This window comes from Sinohyriopsis cumingii, chromosome 9 (assembly GCF_028554795.1).
Source record: "Sinohyriopsis cumingii isolate HCF-2022 chromosome 9, ASM2855479v2, whole genome shotgun sequence".
In the NCBI taxonomy this organism is placed as follows: Eukaryota; Metazoa; Mollusca; class Bivalvia; order Unionida; family Unionidae; genus Sinohyriopsis; species Sinohyriopsis cumingii.
Genome location: NC_142969.1, coordinates 107,102,217 through 107,123,499, shown reverse-complemented (window position 1 = coordinate 107,123,499; position 21,283 = coordinate 107,102,217). Strand labels below are relative to the sequence as shown.

Here is a 21,283-nt window from a genome sequence, read left to right as displayed (position 1 = left end):
CAGTTACTGTATGCCATGTAGATGTTCAGAAAGTCTGGTACATGTGCACTACAGCCGTAGTTGTTACTACTATTAGGTCTGCAAGTCTTTAAACTCGGTACATATTTTTTCATCACATTCATAGGGTTATGGTAACATGAGTCTGATGGCAGATTGTGCTGTCCTTCTTGCACCAATTTATTAAATTAAGGAAGAAACATTTTTTACAAGGCAAATTTCGCCTACCTTCATTGAGGCTGTGACTTGCTTTCCCACAAGTTACCTGGCCTGAACATGTAGACAAGAAGCTGAAGAGACTAGGAACCAGTTTAGTGAGATGGCATATATAAACTTTGCATGAAGTAAAAAAATAAACAAAACGTGGACTGGCCCAGAACACACACAATAACTAAGTTGCATGTGTACACATCAACTACCCCTAACCATGTTAACATTTCACTTGCAACACAAAGTTCAGACCTACTAACCGTAAATCTGTTAACATTTCACTGGTAATGCAATCCCATCTTGGTAATTATCTGGTAATGCAATCCCATCTTGGTAATTATCTGGTAATGCAATCCCATCTTGGTAATTATCTGGTAATGCAATCCCATCTTGGTAATTATCTGGTAATGCAATCCCAAATTGGTAATTATCTGGACATGCCTATGTATGTTTAAATGTGCCATTATATCAGATCTGTGTAGAACAATATATTTATAATATAATAGGACACTGATACAAATTGGCAAATATTTATAGAGAATATCATTAAGACCAGAATACCTAAATTCCATCTGATGACATGAACTTTACAGAACACATAAAGGCTTTGCCAAGCGTCTGATAGAAAATTCTGATCCAAAGGATTGAATTTTCCTACCTGAATCAATGTGATTATTTTTCTCAAATTGATAAATTATACAAAAGACAAAAAAAAATTTCCATGCAGAATGTTTTAATACTTAGATAATTGATTTACATTAAAAAAGCTCAGTGTAATCCTGGAAATTGATAAAAGAACATTATTGATATGAAGTACACATACAAATGCAAGGCAAATCTGTATTTAAGCAATACTCTCAACAAGGTTACTTATTCAAAACAAAACAATAAAATATACTAAGATGTCATCTCTGAAAATGACAAAATAAAAATCACTTATAAAGCTCATATTTATGATTGCAAAAAAGCCCCACAGGTATGATATCAACCTGGGATTAAAATAACATAAAAACAGATGCATATGTACTTACATTGGTAAGAAGTGATACAAACTAACTTAACTTCTAACTGTGGAGGTTAATTCGTTTTGTGTATATTATTTGCTTACATACATATATGCTTCTTACATTCATTCTATTAACATTTTAGTACCATCCTTACTTGCTTATAAGTCAAATCAAACTGCAAACAAAAATCCTCTTTCTACAGGAATTAAATCTTTTAATTTTATTATGTTTCAAGGTTATTATGTTTCAACGTTTAATTCCTGTAAAAACAGCCATGTAAAGTTTTGCAAACAAAACGGTTTTTCTCATTTATTCGTTTGTCTTGTTTATGTTTTATATTTGCCTTTGAAAAAGACTCATTTAAGAGTAGAAAGTACTCAGGCTAGTTAGATACTAGTTTTGCAATGTTCAATGTCAGTTTATATATATATATATATATATATATATATATATATATATATATATATATATACTGAATCTTTACAAAATTTCTTACAGTAGCTATCATCATTTTATTAATCATTGGACAAGAGGTTATGAATGTTAATAGTACTTTAAACTGGGATTTTTTTTATATAAAAAAATAAATAAGCCCAAAATGAAAGATATAGACATAATTTTATTTACATCAAGTTGATTTCATTTCATTGTGAATGCAGAATACTCAACATGACATTTTGGACACAACCAATCAAATAAAAACTAACACTGGTTTTAAACATATTGCAAAGACAATAGCATATTATGGTAGGAAATTGTCATGCAAAGGCAATATCATATTAAGGTAGGAAATTGTCATGCAAATGCAATAGGATATTAAGGTAGGAAATTGTCATGCAAAGGCAATATCATATTAAGGCAGGAAATTGTCACGCAAAAACAATAGTATATTAAGGCAGGAAATTGTCATGCAAAGGAAATAGGATATTAAGGTAGGAAATTGTCATGCAAAGGCAATAGGATAATAAGGTAGGAAATTGTCATGCAAAGGCAATATCATATTAAGGTAGGAAATTGTTATGCAAAGGCAATAGTATAATAAGGTAGGAAATTGTCATGCAAAGGCAATAGCATATTAAGGTAGGAAATTGTCATGCAAAGGCAATATCATGTTAAGGTATGAAATTGTCATTCAAAGGCAATATCATATTAAGGTAGGAAATTGTCATCCAAAGGCAACAGCATGTTAAGGTAGGAAATTGTCATGCAAAGGCAATAGCATATTAAGGTAAGAAATTGCCATGCAAAGGCAATAGCATATTATGGTAGGAACTTGTCATGCAAAGGCAATATGATATTAAGGTAGGAAATTGCCATGCAAAGGCAATAGCATATTATGGTAGGAACTTGTCATGCAAAGGCAACAGTATATTAAGGTAGGAAATTGCCATGCAAAGGCAATAGCATATTATGGTAGGAAATTGTCATGCAAAGGCAATATGATATTAAGGTAGGAAATTGCCATGCAAAGGCAATAGCATATTATGGTAGGAACTTGTCATGCAAAGGCAACAGTATATTAAGGTAGGAAATTGTCATGCACTTTACTAATTGTTGCAAAGGTTATAGCATATTAATGTAGGAAATTGTTATTCACTTTACATATTGTTGCAAAGGCAATAACATATTAACACATTAACCCCTAGCGACGAGTTAATGTGGCAGGAGGTAGTAGCCTACTGCCGAGCTCTGCAGCGTCACGGTCATGCAAGATACACTAAAGTGGGTGGTATTATAGAAAGGTAGACAGATGTAGCTCTATAATGATACCAAATAATCTGGAATATCTAGTTGCACTACAAAATACAGATAAAGAAAGCTCATTTTTTGGACACGACTTTTTTCTACCCAAAATTCGCCTGTGGTCAGAATCAGATTTTGTGTTTGGATCTAAGGCAAACTGGTATGAACTGCAAACAGACAGATGAACCTTTGCAAAAAGTAGGATAAGTGGGCATGTGGAATAAAGAGTGGTCTCGATACAAAAATAATGACTCCGTTTAGCAAACAAACAAAAGAACCACAACTGTTACCCTTCTGCTCATGCGTGAGCCAAATACCAATGAAAAATGATGTTTCTAACACAACTAGGCAGTATGTCATTGAAAGATCACATGGATTTGGTGTTCTTGGATCTATTCAGAAATAGCTTTCAAAATGTGTTTCCTACTTAAGTTTTTTCAGGCAAAAATGACTAAAACCGCCAGGGGTTAATGTGTTAAGGTAGGAAAATGTCATGCACTTTACTTATTATTGCAAAGGCAATATCATATTAAGGTAGGAATTGTCATGCACTTTACTAATTGTTGCATAATGATGTAATGGTTAATTACTATGGGCACACTTGATAAATATAAAGGTATCTTAGAAGAAAAGAACAAATATGTCATGTCTTTTACACTAATGATTTGCTTAAATTTAATATAAAGATTACTTTTTTATACAACAAATTTCTCACTGAACTCTGGCTCAGTATATTTCCTTATTTTTATATCCAGGGAAATTAATGGGAATACATCAAAAAGCTATTTTCAACAAAATAAGCAAATGTGGGTCTTTGTTGGGTGAACTTACTCATTGCATTAATTTTTTCATATGATCATGTACTTCAGAAAACACCGGTTTCATCTTTATAATGGATCTGTTAAGAACAAAAGAGATCAAAATATATCTTAAGCACACACACACACACATACAAACACAAACACACACGTATAAGAAAGTGATTATAACACAGTCTAAACAATGTAAACATGTATTTGTACCACTAACAATGTATTCAAGCCACTTAGCAAAATATAACCCATTTTTAGTCACTGAACAATACTCTATTTACAAAGTCTATGGTAAAACATGAGGTTTGTATGGCACAATGTATAGAAGAAAATAACTAAATGAAAATACTGATTTATAATGGAGGACAGCATTGATTTTTTATGTGATGGGGTTAAGTAAGAAAAGAAAAGAACAGAGCTGGACCAACGTTTATCCTGTGGAGCTGACCACTAAAGCATTAAAATATCAGCAGAACAGGGCTTATAATAACAGCCACTTCTATGACAACACTTAAAGTACCTGCTGATAGGAAAATATATCAACCCCCCCCCTTGATTCACCTTTATAAAATCAACAATTCCATTACAAACATGCTTGAAACAATTAAGTCCATTTCCAGTTTTCTGTGCATAGCACTTCACCAGATTAAAAATGAAAACTACAAATCGTGTGAACACAAAATCTCAGTTATTCTGAGCAGGTAAATATGTCAGCTTCAGTTAGATATATAATTTAAAGTAGATACAGATATTTTTGTGCAAAATCAGCCATTTTGCACCTCACAAGGTAATTTTCCATAAGGCATCATGGGTAAAACTGGTACAATGTTATACTACAACTAATTCACCACATATAATAAATGGAATTTGAAAACTTGCAAAAAATCTAATACCAGTCATCTCTATAATACTTTGCAAAGAAATTACCCACAGTGGTTAGCAAAAATGGCCAATCTGTACAGGAATTGCCATATCTACCATCATTTTCTATATATTGTACTTCTAACTGAAACTGACACTCATTTAACTGCTCCAAAGAAACAGATGAAATACAAGAACTCTGGTCAATTGAGTTGTTGTTTATTTTGTTTAAAAATCATCAGCTACATCATTTTAAATTGTACTTTGCATATTATCACATAAGTTTCCAGTTGGCAAGGGCCCTATACCAGAAACACTGATTTTTTTAAAATCAAGGGAGTCCATCCTGAACTGATAATGTGTTTGTTAATTGTAGCAACCTTCTAAATCTTCCTATAAGCCTCCGCATACATGTACACAGTAATGACTGTGGTCCATTGAGAAGAAATGGTAACCTATTCCTCAAATTCCAGAAAATAAATTCCTTCAACGTTTTGAGCTAAAAGTATGACCATGAACATAGTTTTACTAATGAATAATCTGCATCTTCCTGCTTTATTCATCACTGCTGCCATTTTTCACCTATAGAAACAGTCTGATCAACTGTTTCTAGTTATCTATACTGTTTCTTACATTAAGAAACTATATTCTAGGTACCAGTCTACAAAAGTTGTGCTGAAGTACTTTTCTCACCTGTGTAAAAAAGAAATTCCAAATTTTATTCTATAAAATTAAGATTTTCAGGAATTTCATCAGCATAAATTTAGAAAAAGCAATTTTTCACTAAACATTCTTAATAATTCTGCAAAATTAGGAATAGTTGGCATCTCAGCTATCCTTTCCATCTATTGTTCATCTAGGCAGTTTGCACAGTAACTTAATCAGCTTAATATATGGCAAAACTGTCAATCAACCCTTCTGCCCAACTGCCCAGTCTTTTAGTGGATTAACATTGTTTAGTTTGTCAGTTCACATTTTGCCAGCTATGTTATATTGATATTTTTAACTTGCAGCAAAAACAAGAAGAGACAATGGGAACTTTTCTTGCTCTTCTCCACCTGCTACACAAATTAAAAACAATGTTTATAAATCCGACATCACAAAAACTCAATTACTTTGTGCAGGTATCTGAGATTAATTTTTGCTCTAAAGTAGTGAACAACTGCTGACACAATAAAATTCCTGTACATTCAGCACCATTTTTGCAAGCTGGTGTGGATAATTTTCTACAAGGTGTCATGATATGATATTTAATTGGTATGAGCTAGTTAGTATGTAACAGAAATGATGTCCTACTTCTGAGAATCACATCAACTTGCATAGTAAACAACAATGTTAAAAAAAATAACAATGTTTCAAAGGTTGTTAAAGTTAATAACATATTTTAAAAGTTGTTATATTAAATAACAATGTTTCAAAGGTTGTTATATTCAATAACAATGTTTCAAAGGTTGTTAGAGTAAATAACACATTTCAAAAGTTGTTTTAGTAAATAACTTGTTTCATATGTTGTTATAGTAAATAATGTTAGAAAGTTTGTTATTGTAAATAATGTCTCAAAGGTTGTTACAGTAAACACGTCATACAGGTTGTTATATTAAATAACAGTGTTTCAAAGGTTGTTAAAGTAAATAATATTTCAAAGGTTGTTATAGTAAATAACAATTTTCAAAGGTTGTTATAGTAAATAACTTGTTTCATATGTTGTTATAGTAAAAAATGTTACAAAGTTTATTGTAAATAATGTCTCAAAGGTTGTTACAGTATGCACATTATATGGGTTGTTATAGTAAATAACAATGTTTCAAAGGTTGTTATAATAATAAGCAACATGTTTCAAAAGTTGTTATAGTAAATAAGGCATTTCAAATGTTATAGTAATTAATGTTTGAAAGATTATTATAGTAAATAATGTTTCAAAGGTTGTTTTAGTAAATAAGCTGAAGCATGTATTCTTTCCTCAAACATACTGAAGTATATCAAAATGTATTCCCACATTGTAGAAAAATGATAGGGCCAGAAGAAAACGAGCAATTTGTTAGCTAGAATATAGATTAAAACAGATGAAATAATAGGTGGACAATACAATTTATCAAAGATATTAAATCAAAGTAATTTTAATTATGTCATTTTAATATATTATTTCCTGAACTCGAATGTATAATCACTGATTTTCAAAGAGTTGAATTATACAGCCATGCAAAATAAGTCCAGGATGCTGCCCAGATCAGCTGTTGAGTTGATACTTCATTAATTGCCAATCAATCGTTTTAAGTTGTATATGGGATTTTTATCATTGGGAATTTGCCTATGGCCAAGTGAGGTTTATATTTAATATAAAGTAAATTTGCAACATGTCATCTTCCTGAATGCCTAGGTAAAGATCCAAATAAAACGCAATAAGTTTATACCTGCACCAGAATATAAAAGTATTAATACAAGCTGTTCTAACATAACATTGTATATATCAGTGTTAATTTATGCTTTCATAATCGATACTGACATATCAATTTTGGTGATATAATGTTAACAATAGGCCTGATACAAGTTGTAATCAATGTTATATTAACAAAGAAAAGTAGGCCACAGTGACTGACTTCAGTGTGTGACATTTTATATCCCTCTGCAAATCCGGTGAGAAAATAGTTGAAATGTAGGCCACAGTGACTGACATGAAATTGATAAAGCTTTTAAGCAGTGCTGAATCTAGGAAAGCTGGTCACTGTAACCAAGGTTTGGAAAATGAAAACCTTCATCCCAAGATGCATGTCAAGCCGTTATTATGATTTGTTATAAAGTTTTAACAACTCCTGGAAACTAGCTCACAATGATAAAGTTTTGGTTCCTGACCTAAAAAAAAGTTGGAGCAAATTTTGTGGTAACAGGTGAAAAAGTATTGGAGCCTAGACAAGATTTATTCAGCTAAGTTTCAGTAACTCCTGGAAAATAGGTCACAGTGGCCAACTGATGTGAAACGCCATCATAGAATGCAATTCGGGTACATGTTTTATGGCTATAAATGTAAAAGTACTGGCACTGGAACACAGACACACTTTTTAATTAAGCTGGAGAAACTGGAAAGTTATTAAGTCAAAGCAACTAAATGCAACACAAGTTCATTCCAAGTTGAACTCTCAGTGCAAATCTGAAGTCAACAGGTGCATAGGACATGGGAGATTGACAAAGCTAATTCTATATACTGCCTGGCAACAAGGATGTTTCATGTTTTATACAAAGTGTCACAAACATAATATTGGCCTGATGGCCTGGGGTCAGAGTTATACAAATATTTATAATCCCAAAATTAAATTAAAAATCCGAAAATTGAACCAAATATAAACACACTGATTTGTTTAGAAATGCGACAAACATTACTTTGATATAAACCGTTACCCTACTTGTATGAGGATTATTTATTATCACAATTATTTAGCATTAGTATAGACCTGGGCTCAATTTAAACCTGACACACTGAGTATCTTGTAATAGTCAAGTCAACTAAATGTTTGGTCATGTTGGACTGGGTTCTTGACATCAATGAAGATGAAAGATTGCTTCAGAAAACCAGGATCTATTTTTTAACTGAATTATTTCAACTCCAAAATGGAAGAAAATTAAAGAGAAGCCAGAGATGACCTCAAGTGTAAATTTTTACTAATACTTTTATGGTAATAATTTTTGTGTATTTCCTACAAAGCATGCATTTAAAGATTCAACAATTCAAAGTATTGGGAATGCTGAAGGTTTACTGGGTTTAAATAAACAAACGATGCAAGATGGAAGAACTTAACACCAGAGTTATTCATGACCCTTTTTATTATCATAAACTTATTGTTCTATGTAACCATTATGACATTTTTCTACATTTCTTTTCTTTATATGTCACTAGAGATAACCAGTTTTGAAACATTATTCGAGCTATTTCTGTCTTAGTAGTATTTTCTGTTACTGCTTCATGAATTACCATTAGTGGAACAATGTACAAGGGAGATAAGCACAATCATGGATAATCATTTAATATTCAGTTGCCTCCCTTGACAAACAAAAAAAAAGCCAGAAGATGTTTTATTAAAGTAACATGAACTATTCAAGAGACAAGTGGAGGGAACTGGTCAGATGTTCAGCAGCACAGTGTCTCAACGACCACACTAGGTCATGAGACTGATGATGATGATGATGATGGACTATTCTTGCTAAAAGAGAATGGACACTATGCTACAAGCATGGAAGGATGAAATCCTTCCAAGCCCAAATTGTAGTTGTCATCAATGCCATTTTTGGAAGATCTAAACTTATAAATTAACATTAAAAATTTTTTCTCAATGAAATCTTTAACAATTGTACAGATGAAAATGAATGGTATAAAATCCAAAAATGTATCATCCTAAGGTAACATTTTAGATAAAGTGGAAATATAATGAATGAGGGCACAAGGAGTAATAGCCAAAAACGTTCTTTTGGCTTCAGGTTAAGTGACACAATGAAATGAAAACTCTAAGCAACAAGAACAAAATACAGTGGAACCTTGTTATAACGCGATAATTGGGGTCCAAAACACTGGATTGTGTTAATAGCGGGTTTGCGTTAATGTGGGGTTTTACAGCATTTTACTTTCTCCAGAGAAGAATGCATTGGCACATATATGTTTATTCATGTCTAATGTATATCATGACTAAGGTATCAACACCATTTACCATCGTGCCATCATGGCAAGCAATTCATCCATAATGTATGTAATTATTCCATTGAAAAATTGCAGATTTAACTTATTCAATAATTTTGTCACAGATCATTGTGTCTGAATTCAACGTCTAATATATAGCATGAACAGAGCATTACCACTGTTTACTTACTGTCTGATATCATACTGTCATGGCATGCAATTAATTCATAATATATGTAATTCCATTGCAAAAATTGCATACATATATAAACTATTCAGTAATTTTGTCACAGATCATTATGTGTCTGAATTCAATGGGAAAATTAACAGCAAAATTAGGTTAAGAAAGATGAAGCACATGTATGGTTCATTACATTCCAGGGTCTATGAACGATGTCTCTACAAATTTCAAACTGCTTAAATTTTGTCATATTCATTTCCATGTACCTTTATCCATTGTAAATTTCCAATAATTAACGCTTGTACGCCTAGTTGTTTGAATGACTATAGCAAGAATAGTTAATAAACAACACATGCTTTCAGCTTGCATATAACTTTTACTTCAGATTTTGTGAATATCGAAAGAAACGTGAAAAATACTTTTATAAAGATTTTAAAGCTGAATGCATGTAGAATTTCATACCCTTTCAATTTCCAGCTGATAAAATTTCCGGAACCATGCCATGATCATATTATATTCGAATTCATACACAATCTCTTCCCCAAAATGATAATTTTTTTTCTACAATATTTCACATACCGTAACAAAATATTATTCCGGGTATGAGAAAAATAAACGTAGATGTATTTAAAATTTCAGGAATCACGCCACAATCATATTATATTCAAATTCATACACGATCTCTTCCCCAACTGATAATAAATTTTGTATACACTATTTCATGTAATTCGTTTTTTTTTATATAATCATGTGCGAGTAAACATGAAATTTCGGAAGCCATGCCACAACCGTGTTTTATCCAAATTCACATCATCGTGGGGGGCATTATAGCAGGGTCACACTGTATAAGCATACAATAGATAAGTCCAATATTTTGTTTCCAATCTGTGAAAGATGCAGAAGCAAATATGATAATGCGGGAATATTACTTTTTGTAACATGATAATGTGGGAATAGTACCTTATGTAACCGGTATGCTTAAAATGTCAACATATAAAATATGAAAAAATCTGCAAAACATACATACATGATATGTAATGCCCTAATAAGTCATAAGAAAGAATACAAAAAACATACAGGAAATTCAAACATGTACAAGCTGTAACGACAATAATGTGCATTTAGCTGATAAGACCATTTGAAAAAGACATGAAATCAAAGACATCATATTTGACTGTAATTAAAAAAGCAGACTAGAGTCTAATAATATTGGGCTATTCTATAAACTATTTACATTTCGAGATGAGCTTGATTGCATATGTGCATTAAACAGCCTTTTGTTGTGCCACAAATCTGATACATTTATTAAACAAATCCATTACAATTTTGCTTTCAACTTGACATTTGACATTTTCATTCAAACAGACCTAAAATATGTGGTAATTTCTTCAAAGGTAATTATATCTCCAGCTTATACAGAAATTTATCTGTTGTCTGACTTTTACTTCTGAAGGTTCTTACATACCGTCTATATTCGCTTATAAGTCCAGTCAAACTCCTAACAACAAAGATCTTGATCTGCTGTAGCACGAGGTGTATGCAGATCAGGATCTATGCTGTTTGTTCTACTGATTACTCCCAACTGCACAGACCCAGATCTGTTCCATTATTCGATGGCAGCTCTAGGTATGTGCAGTTTGCAGTTGGAGTCATCTTGTGATTACAAATGGTACAGGCAAGCCAGATGCAAATTTGTTCTTGGTCATTTTAAAGGGAAAATACTCCCATGGAATACATGAAATAAAGAATCCTGCACTTTAATGCTATATCCATAAATTGAATGAACAATATTTTATTATCTCCCCCTGAACAGTAAAGAGGGCATTTATCACACCTTGGACTTTATCTGAGGTCAGTGACAATGTTCCTATTGACAATCCTTTCAATACTGTTATTGTGATGTGTTATATTGATGGTCTGATGAATGTTAAGACCAGCACCCTGAGGACAGTACAAATATGCCTTGCTGGTGATGTGAGCAACCTGTATTAAAGGATTCCACTGCACTGAATTTAAAAAAAAAATGTATCAATCAAGCTAAGCATATCAGTATTAAAGCAACACTAAATAAGATTCACATCTGATAAATACTTAAAAGAAAAAGATTTTACAGAAGATCTCTGTAAAAATTAATTAGACAGCCAATCCGAGACAGTCATTGCTACACATGTCAGCAATTAAAACAGAGACAGTAATTTTATTGTTCTGCCCATGGTTAATGGAAAAGACTGTCCAAGCTGTCACTTTTTTTATAACAACACTGCAATGACACCACTGTCAACAGTTTCACCAAGGTTAAGGTTAAAGCTGTTCAACTGAAATTGGGCTATACATGATTTTCCACAGGTTGAACAATCTGTAAAACAAAAATACCATTTACCCAGTTGGATATGTATACAATTTTTATCAGCTCCAAATAAACTCCTAATTTCTTTGCCCAGCTATAACATTAGGAATTTGTTATTAGGAATGAATTTATTCAATATACTTTTAGATTTACATTACTTCTTTCTGCTTTCTTTTGAACTAAAATATAACTTTCATTAACTTATTCAGTTCTTAAGAATGACTGTTTTCATGCAGACCTTTTTTATAAACACCATTCTGAAATTGACTGTATGCATTATAATTATATCTATTTACATTATCCAATCTGCCTGTCTTATGATACAGTTGGCAAAACTGATGACAAAAATACTGACCCTTTATGATTATATTTTCAGACAATACTTCTTCTAGTGCAATTTTAAGTGATTATGAAATGAAACCAGTCTGCTTATCAGAATGAGACAGAAGTATCTGCACATATGGTTCAGTGTGATTAAATGTTTAACCATGGCCTTCCTGCTTTTTCTAGAACACTACTGAAATCACTAAATCTCATCTATTTCTTCACATAGCAAATGGTCTTTAAATTTAGGTATTTGTGATTATGCAATATTCTCCATGTTGAATTAAAATTTTGTTGTTGGATAACATATACTAACTAAAGCAAAGTATACATGAAATGGAGATACTGCATTGATCTGAACTGTTAAGGACCATCAAAACAATTTTTACAACATTACAACACTTCTTACAACATTGCAAATCAACATGACATCACAACTGGCCCTATATTACTTCAGGAGACAAATGGACAAACATTAGTTTCTTCAACAAGTAATATTAACATAGTAACCATTTTATATTTAAATGAGGACATCAAAAAGTAAAACAAGAGACTGTCAGTTAAACCTGTAATTTTAAGTATAAATCCTTCATTCCTAACATAGTCTTCCTTTTACAAGAGTCACTTTACAGTCATATAAAATTTAGTAAACTTATTTGGAACGCTTCAACAGAACAGTTCTATAAATACATCAAAATTTAAATACTTTTCTTTTTTAAACATTTCTTAACTTGCAATTTAAGAAAGTGGAAAAAACTTTAAAATGTATGGTTTGCATTACTGGCTATATGTTTTACACTGTCCCATCTAGGTGTACCATAAACTACACTGTTTGATATTAAAGCTATAAAGATTTCTCACTCCCTAACCCTAACCCTAACCCTGCTAGAGATTAAATCTGATTAAACATCACTTAAATTTTGTCAAAAACCTAAAGTTCAAAACTCGATCTCTATGTTCCAGACAATTTTTAGATCATGGAAGTTGTAACACATTCGTCACCTTTTAACCCCAGGACAACTGCCCACTCATTGAAAAGTAAAACCATGAAAAAACAATTTTTATACAAAGTTTTAATTATGGCTTGTGTCAACACAGATACAGAGACAGAATACCACCTGTGTTCTTTTCTGTTTGTAGGTTCTTATTTATATCTTTTAACAGTGGTCTATTAGTACAGTCCAATCTCATCTCAATAACTAAGCAGTTTTGTCTCCAATAACTCTATTCAGAGTGTGTCCTTTACAGTGACCCATCACTACAATTTAGATGGAGACTGATTTTCCAAGCACATGACTTGACCAGGGATCTAACCCATGACCTCCTGATTAACAGCAAGTTCTCTAACCCTAATAATAACTACTTAATGCAGACAGTAACATTAATTGTATGTAATGAGGTATGCATTGGTACTGGGGAACTGCTATCAAGAGGCAAATAAAGTGAAAATCCTTTTGAGTACATCTCCAAAATTAAATTTGTTGCATATTTTGGTTTTTATTGGGCATTATTTCCATTGATACTGTCCTTATCTCATTTTAGTTGTGTTGTTCTTATCAATACAGTTTGTCAAACTAAACTGCTGATGTACAAACACTCACTATAAACTCTTCTAATGCTGTGGTTGAAGTGTTGATGCCTTGTTTGAACACTCTACCATTGATCTACACCAGAACAGCAATGACATTCCTGAGAATACTTCTAATTTCAATGCCACACATCACGGTGTAACATACATTCTGCGGAGTGTTGACATTGGCATATCTCCACTCATCGTTTCCCTTCTCTCAAGATAAAAGCCATCACAGCTACACTGGCCTTTGTAATAATTCAAAATAATTTCTACAAACAGTTTTTGTTTTTATTTCTGTATTCTACATGTCTTCATTTTTAGGTATATCATAAATTTCTGAGAAAAGTGGCGGAAGTCTGGTTTTGGCCCAGTTCAGTCTGTAATACTGGAGCAGCTCATTGTGGTGCGAACCGAGTGTGCGCACCTCTGACACTTTAACAATTGTGGTTCCAAACAAATTTTCCTCAGTTGAGTGGTTCCTTGTCAGCTGGAGCTTAAGTGCTTCTATTAGCTTATCCTGAATGTTCTCCACTCCTCTTGTATCACTGACACCGTGACGATCTGAAACAACATATCATCAAACAATGTTTAAACCAATACATTTTCAAGGATTTAATAACAAACTCTCATTTATGATTTAGTCTTTGTTCTCTGAGTTTCACAAGGAATATTTGTTTTAAGTTAACGTTTTGATTACACCCCCTTCAAAACCTCAAAAATAACATCTTCAGGCCTTTGTCTTAGCTTGAAATGCATGAACAGTCGAGAACTTGCAAATTTGTGTCAAAACAGATTTCATGGTTTTCAATATTTTTCAAACAAAACTGAACATGAAATTTGTTCTTCCATTCTATGATAGTTAGCTAGACAAGCCCCAAAACCAACACACCTCAAATAACAATAGTCTCTAGTGGGGACCAATGATCTAATATCAAAAAAAGAATTTCCAGGACTTCAAGATAACACCATTTCTTACTTTCAACTGGTGAATGCTGAAATAATCTTTGAGAAAAAGAAGAATCTGATACCGCTTATCAAATTAACTGCTGTGGTGGGTCTAATGTCATTTCTGTGGTGGTGGGTCTAATGTCATTTTTGTGGTGGGTCTAATGTCATTTTTGTGGTTGGTCTAATGTCATTTTTCAGCACATTATACAAAGCAGCCACTAAAACTGGTGGAGGAAGATAACCGTAAACCCTCATCGACCTATGGGATACTACTAGCAAACTTTCTCACATACCCCATTAGGCAAAACTTGAACCTATACACAGGGATGAGATGGCAATAATTGGTAAAGGTGAGTCCCTTAGACCATTCTGCCACCCTGGACCCCACCCCACTGAATGTTAGATTTGAATCCTTTTCATTTAGGTCCAACAAGACAACATAAGAGATGACTTTCCATTTTGAAATGATAAAAAGATTTCCAAGAAGACTGCCATGGTGGCCATACTGGATATCAGATAGCCAACAAAACATTATATGAAGTCTTCACTGTGCAACCACAATGATGATAGAATCAGCCAACAAGACATTATATGAAGTCTTTACTGTGCAACCACAATGATGATATATTAACCAACAAGACATTATATGAAGTCTTTACTGTGTAACCACAATGATGATAGAATCAGCCCACAAGGAGAAGTAGCAATAAGATTTTCAACAGCCATATTGGAAGTCAGATTTACACCATGTAAGAAATCTTTCAGTGAAAACACTATGCTGATATTCATTCAGAAGAATTAGTGGTAAAATTTTTAAGATGGCAACTGTTGCAGTCATATTCGATTGTCTGTCTGCATGGGTTTGAGTCTCGGATTCGGCCAATGTGGGTATGTGAGAAAGCTTGTCAGTAGCTTCTCGTGGGTCAGTGGTTCTTTCTGGGGTTTTCCCGAGTTCTTCCTCCATCATTAATACTGGCCACCATGTATAGCCTATCTTGTGCTGAAAAATGGCATTAAACCCTACAACAACAACAAATTCGATTGAGTGGCACCGTTTTTATTTAAGACCAAACAGACATCATTAGAAGCCATTTAGTAAAAAACAACGATGATATGATCATTCATTCAGGAAGATTAGCACAAACAAAATTTTCAAGATGGTCAGCCATGTTGCATATTAGATAGGTACCATTTTCGTTTAGGAGCAACTAGATATACTAAGAACTCCATGTTGACATGACTATTCAGGAGGAGTAACTAAAACAAAGTTTCCATAATGGCAGCTGTGGTGGCCATATTGGTCATCAAATTGGTACCATTTTTATTTAGGATCACCCTGTCTTAGTGAAAACCCATATTGATATGACCATCCTATCATAGTGTAATAGTGCTATTTTCATTGTGATAAGACTTTTGGTGGCCATATTAGACATCTGATTGGCATCATTTTCATTTAATACCAACTATATATCATAAGAAGTCTTCTGGTGAAACCACCATGTCAGTAGTATGACCTTCCATTTAATAGGAGAAGTGATTCTGTTTGGGAGGAGTGGTGACAAGATTTTAAGGATGGCTGGTGTTTCAGTACCATTTTCATTTTAGACCATCATAAAAAGTCTTTTGGTGAAATCCTCATGTTAATATTACCATCCATTCAGGAAAAGTGGTAATAACATGGTGTTCAAGATGGTTACCATGGCAGCCATATTAGATGTCTGATGTGTGTGCAAAGTCTCATGACAGTCGTTTAGGAGTTGTAGAGATAAAATAAATTGTTAATGGATGTCAGACAACAGAAGATGGACTACCATCACATAAACTGTTCTGGTCTATGACCAGTAGAGCTGAAAAAAGAACATATGAAACAATATTTAAATAAAATACTTTGAAAACTTAGACATGAATCACTAGAATATTAAGATATAATATGATGTTACTAAATAAGAATTATTATTAGATATTTGAGGTGGTCTGTCTCACCTGGAGTGGAAATAATACACGCTGACAGCAGCCCTATCTCTGTATCATTGAGGCTTAATTGGTTAATACTGCTGGCTACATCAAACATGGCAGTCAAAAAGTCGGGCTGAAAAGCAGGAAAAACTGATATGAGTGAAATACTTGACTTCACCTGGCTATTGTACCTGGCTAATCCAGTACAATCCATTTTTGTTTCTTTTTTTATTTACCTAATGATAATACCTTAGGAGAACTATTACCACCTCCTCCCAGATTAAAACATTTTAGCTAAAAAGTTAAAAGTTATCTACCTGCCTATTAGGTGGCTGTTAGATAGATTGATCTCCCCTTGTTACCAGGATAAGCTGATAATTCCTAACAATTCATCAGTTACTACTGGAGCAGAAGGCACACTCTCTATATAGATTTAATTGCAGGGAGGCTGGGAAAGGTATTATCAAAGAAACATTTTGCTAGAACAAAAAATTCTTCTTCAAATATTTTAGCCTATCACAATACCTTAGGAGAATAGGTAAGCAGTGTTGTGAGAGATATTCCCTTACTGCAGAGGGACCATCTCCAGTCCTTGAAGGTATGTGAGACAGCTTGTGAATACCCAACTGGAAAGTACATGTTGGAGTACCATCTCCAGTCCTTGAAGGTATGTGAGACAGCTTGTGAATACCCAACTGGAAAGTACATGTTGGAGAGTAGCTTCAAATGGGAATTTTTTTCCCCTCCCACAAATCATAAAGAGATGTCTTTATGAAGCTATCAAACAACTGGGGATGGCAACCTGTTGTGCCACAGCTATAGGTCCCACCTGGTTGAGTTAAGCCTTTCAGGATGAAAGATCTTTAAACAAAGCTGGAGTAGTGTACTTGGATCTCCATCCAATGGATGGATTATAACAGAAGACCTGTGGCAACTGTCTTAACTTCATGAGCCAAGATGTGAAGTATATTTATTTAGTTTATTTCCAATAGACATTAATTATTACAAATAGTGTGGGGTTATTTCCAATAGACAGTAATTATTACAAATAGTGTGGGGTTATTTCCAATAGACAGTAATTATTACAAACAGTCTAAATATCCATGAACAGATCATGGCAATGAAAACAGTGGGCCATCATGAGCAATACTGACCTATCTTGTTGGAACTGCATGTCAACTAATATGGTATGTATTCACTGATTCTGCCTGCCATTTGCCAACGCAGTGAGGAGGCAGATCTTATACAGGTGAACCAATGAAGCTTTCAAGAGCGGTTCAAATGGTGTCATGTTCAGCCATGTTAATACCCATATAGAGACTGCTCCGATCGCCTAGTGGTTAGAGCGTCCACCTCAGATGCAGGAGGTTGTGGGTTAGATCCCTGGCCAAGTCATACTGAAGACTTATAAAAAATGGTACTAACAGCTGCCTCGCTTGGCACTCAGCTTTAAAAGGTTAGTGTTAGGACTGGTCGGCCTGGTGTCAGGATAATGTGACTGGGTGGAACATCATGCTACATGGGTCTTTTGGTTTGTCCAATATCCTCTCTTCCATGATACTGCAGTGTACCAGTGACTGGAACAGTAGGTTTTAACTTTAATTGGTGTTAACTGTTTCTTGTCAAAGAGCCATAGGAAGTTAGCTACTGAGGTGTGGATGCCTGCATTGGTAATTTGTTCTTGTGCGCACCACTGTTTGAATACATTCCAGTGCCTATGTAGGCCTTTATGGTGGAGGTTGCAAGAACTCTTTGTTCCTGAGTGCGTATTTTAATAAGATCCAGCAGCCTGGGTTGGGATGAAACAACTGCCATCATGATATCTTCACAAATGTGGGAATCACTTGATTCCATGGTGATTCTCTTGCGAGACTGATGAGGTTGTTAATCCAAGATTTTCCATCTGAGTAATAATGATGGGGCAACACTTATGCTTCCTGTATCACCTTCAGAACCTGAGGTGTTAGAAGGGAAGCATACACATTTTGCCATTCAAATCCTTTGAATCCAGGACTAGTGTTACAAAAGTTGGGATTCTGACATTCCACCTTGTTGCCAATAGGTCCACCATAGGTTGATCCCATCTGATGAAAACCAAGAGAGTAAGAGACTATTTCATTTGTATTAGTTGTGGTCTGCCACTACATTAGCCAGTCTAGGATATGTCAAACTTGGACATAGATTTGTCATTCAAGAGACCACTTTATAAAATTACAAACAAGAATACAAAGGTCTGGGTACTTTGTTCTGCCTTGCTATTTTGAGACAAGTCAAGTCACCACAATGGAGTTGTTGCTTAGTATTTATACAGAACAATCGGTGATCATTTTTCTTTGAAGTTTCAGCAAAATTATTTTTTCTGGGTACATTTTAAAAACAAAAGGAATTAGCCATCATTTGGCCAATTGTAGAAGTTACTTTCCTGCCTTCAAAAGTTGGTAGATTGTAGCTAGTCCTGGTAGCATTGATATACCAACAAGTAGATCTCCATTTTTGTTCTGTTTTATTATTTTTTTTCTTTTTCATTTCTGGTAGCAGAGTGATGCTGACTTCCACACATACATCAGAATTTTAAATAAAATAAGGCCAACAGATGACGAATACACAGGTCCTCTGTTCTGACTGGGATTACAACAGATGATGAATACACAGGTCCTCTGTTCTGACTGGGATTACAACAGATGACGAATACACAGGTCCTCTGTTCTGACTGGGATTACAACAGATGATGAATACACAGGTCCTCTGTTCTGACTGGGATTACAACAGATGATGAATACACAGGTCCTCTGTTATGACTGGGATTACAACAGATGACGAATACACAGGTCCTCTGTTCTGACTGGGATTACAACAGATGACGAATACACAGGTCCTCTGTTCTGACTGGGATTACAACAGATGACGAATGCACAGGTCCTCTGTTCTGACTGGGATTACAACAGATGACGAATACACAGGTCCTCTGTTCTGACTGGGATTACAACAGATGACGAATACACAGGTCCTCTGTTCTGACTGGGATTACAACAGAAAATATGTGTTCTGAAGAATTTAATTTGAAAAGAGGAATTTTACTTACCATCCATGTACAGAGGTCAGTCCAAATAAACATGTACTAGTGAGCAGCTGATAATCTGATACTATTTCATTGAAAAGATCTATGAGATAGCACCTCATTTGTTTGATCTCCACTACCAGAAATTTTTAAACAAATGTGGGGATCTCAAAGCATACAGTACTCAGGCCAGATGTCAGAATAAGTGGATAAGGATATGAAAATGCACTGTTAAGATGGTTATTCAATATGAACACTGAATTTGTTTATCTAACAATATATAAATTCCGGTGCATATTATTTCAAGTTTGCAGCTTCCTTTCATGGTGCCTCTGAATTTCTTCACTCCAAACCCATGGTTGTATATACAAGTTTAACCAGCCAACAATGTCAGGGTAAAAAAAAAAAAAAAAAGCCAGATGGTATAGTTGGTCACCAGTAAGGGAAACAAAATTGCAATTTGCGACATTGGTGAACCCAAGCATGATCCCCGAATAAACTTTCTGCATGTTATTTTGTGTACTTTTAAGAAGAATTTTTTTGTTCATGTGAGAGATAAACAGATGTATATGAAATTGCTTGATCCATGCCATGATCGTCTTATCGTCAAACACATTCTCTTCCCAAAAAATCATGATAAACTTTTAACACATTACTTTTCCTACTTTTAAGAAAGAAAACGAATTTTACGTACATGAGAAAAGAACATGCATATGAAATTTCAGGAGCCACACCACAATCATGTTATATCCAAATTCATGTTATAACAGAGCGTGCTATAGTGGGGTCACACTTTATTGGTAATAAGGGGAACATGAAGGTCACATTTGTTATAGTGAGGGTGTCATGGACAGAAATGTTGGTGAAAATGATTGCTCTCCCTTTGTCTTTTGTCCACTTAAGTTACATTTGGAAGAACTGCTTCCTTGTGGCCTGTGCTCTAAGGATATCAAGTGATCTTATGTTGTATACCTTGTGAATCCCTCCACTGTGGCTGAAACTTTGAGGAGGGAAAGAAGGTATCCTTGTTGGCTTATTTGTGGATTCCGTCAATCTGATCATCAAAGAGGAGATTTGATGATTAAGGTTGCAATCATAGCTTGGCCTTATGATGAAGGTACTGAATCTTATTCCACCAGCTTCATGTTCATAGCTGCCTCTATGTTTAAGGCATGGGCCATTCTATATCAGGCCTCTATGTTTAAGGCATGGGCCATTCTATATCAGGCCTCTATGTTTAAGGCATGGGCCATTCTATATCAGGCCTCTATGTTTAAGGCATGGGCCATTCAATAAACAGGTTCCCATGCATGTCTGGTAAGATTCAGGCTGGAAGAACGTAAGCAGTGTTCTACCTACTGAAAGATCTCCATATATACTAGATCCAACCTTGACCCAATGGTTACGATATTATGAATCAACTGATAGGTATCCAAATGGAAAACTGGTGTGGGGCTGTAAAACTGCTGACAACAAATCAAAGGAAAGCATCTGTGAGAAAAAATATCTGTAGATACTTGTGAACTTGTAACTGATGTTGTATGCAGCTTAAAATGTCAGTAACTCTGTCAGATTGTGGAAGCAATAAAGTAGATTCTTCCTT

The 21,283-nt window shown here is 34.2% G+C and overlaps 1 protein-coding gene across 1 annotated transcript in view; it reads right to left on the bottom strand.

Moving 5' to 3' along the window:
- Window positions 1–923: 923 nt before the first annotated feature.
- The window catches only part of LOC149792434 (ecdysone-induced protein 78C-like), a 147,021-nt gene continuing 126,661 nt past the window's right edge, over window positions 924–21,283 (bottom strand). The window contains exons 7-8 of the mRNA XM_089971001.1: window positions 16,650–16,755; window positions 924–14,279 (exon numbers count right to left, since the gene is read on the bottom strand). Coding sequence (XP_089827127.1) covers window positions 14,020–14,279; window positions 16,650–16,755 — 366 coding nt within the window. The 3' untranslated portion in view covers window positions 924–14,019. The remainder of the gene's footprint in view (window positions 14,280–16,649; window positions 16,756–21,283) is intronic.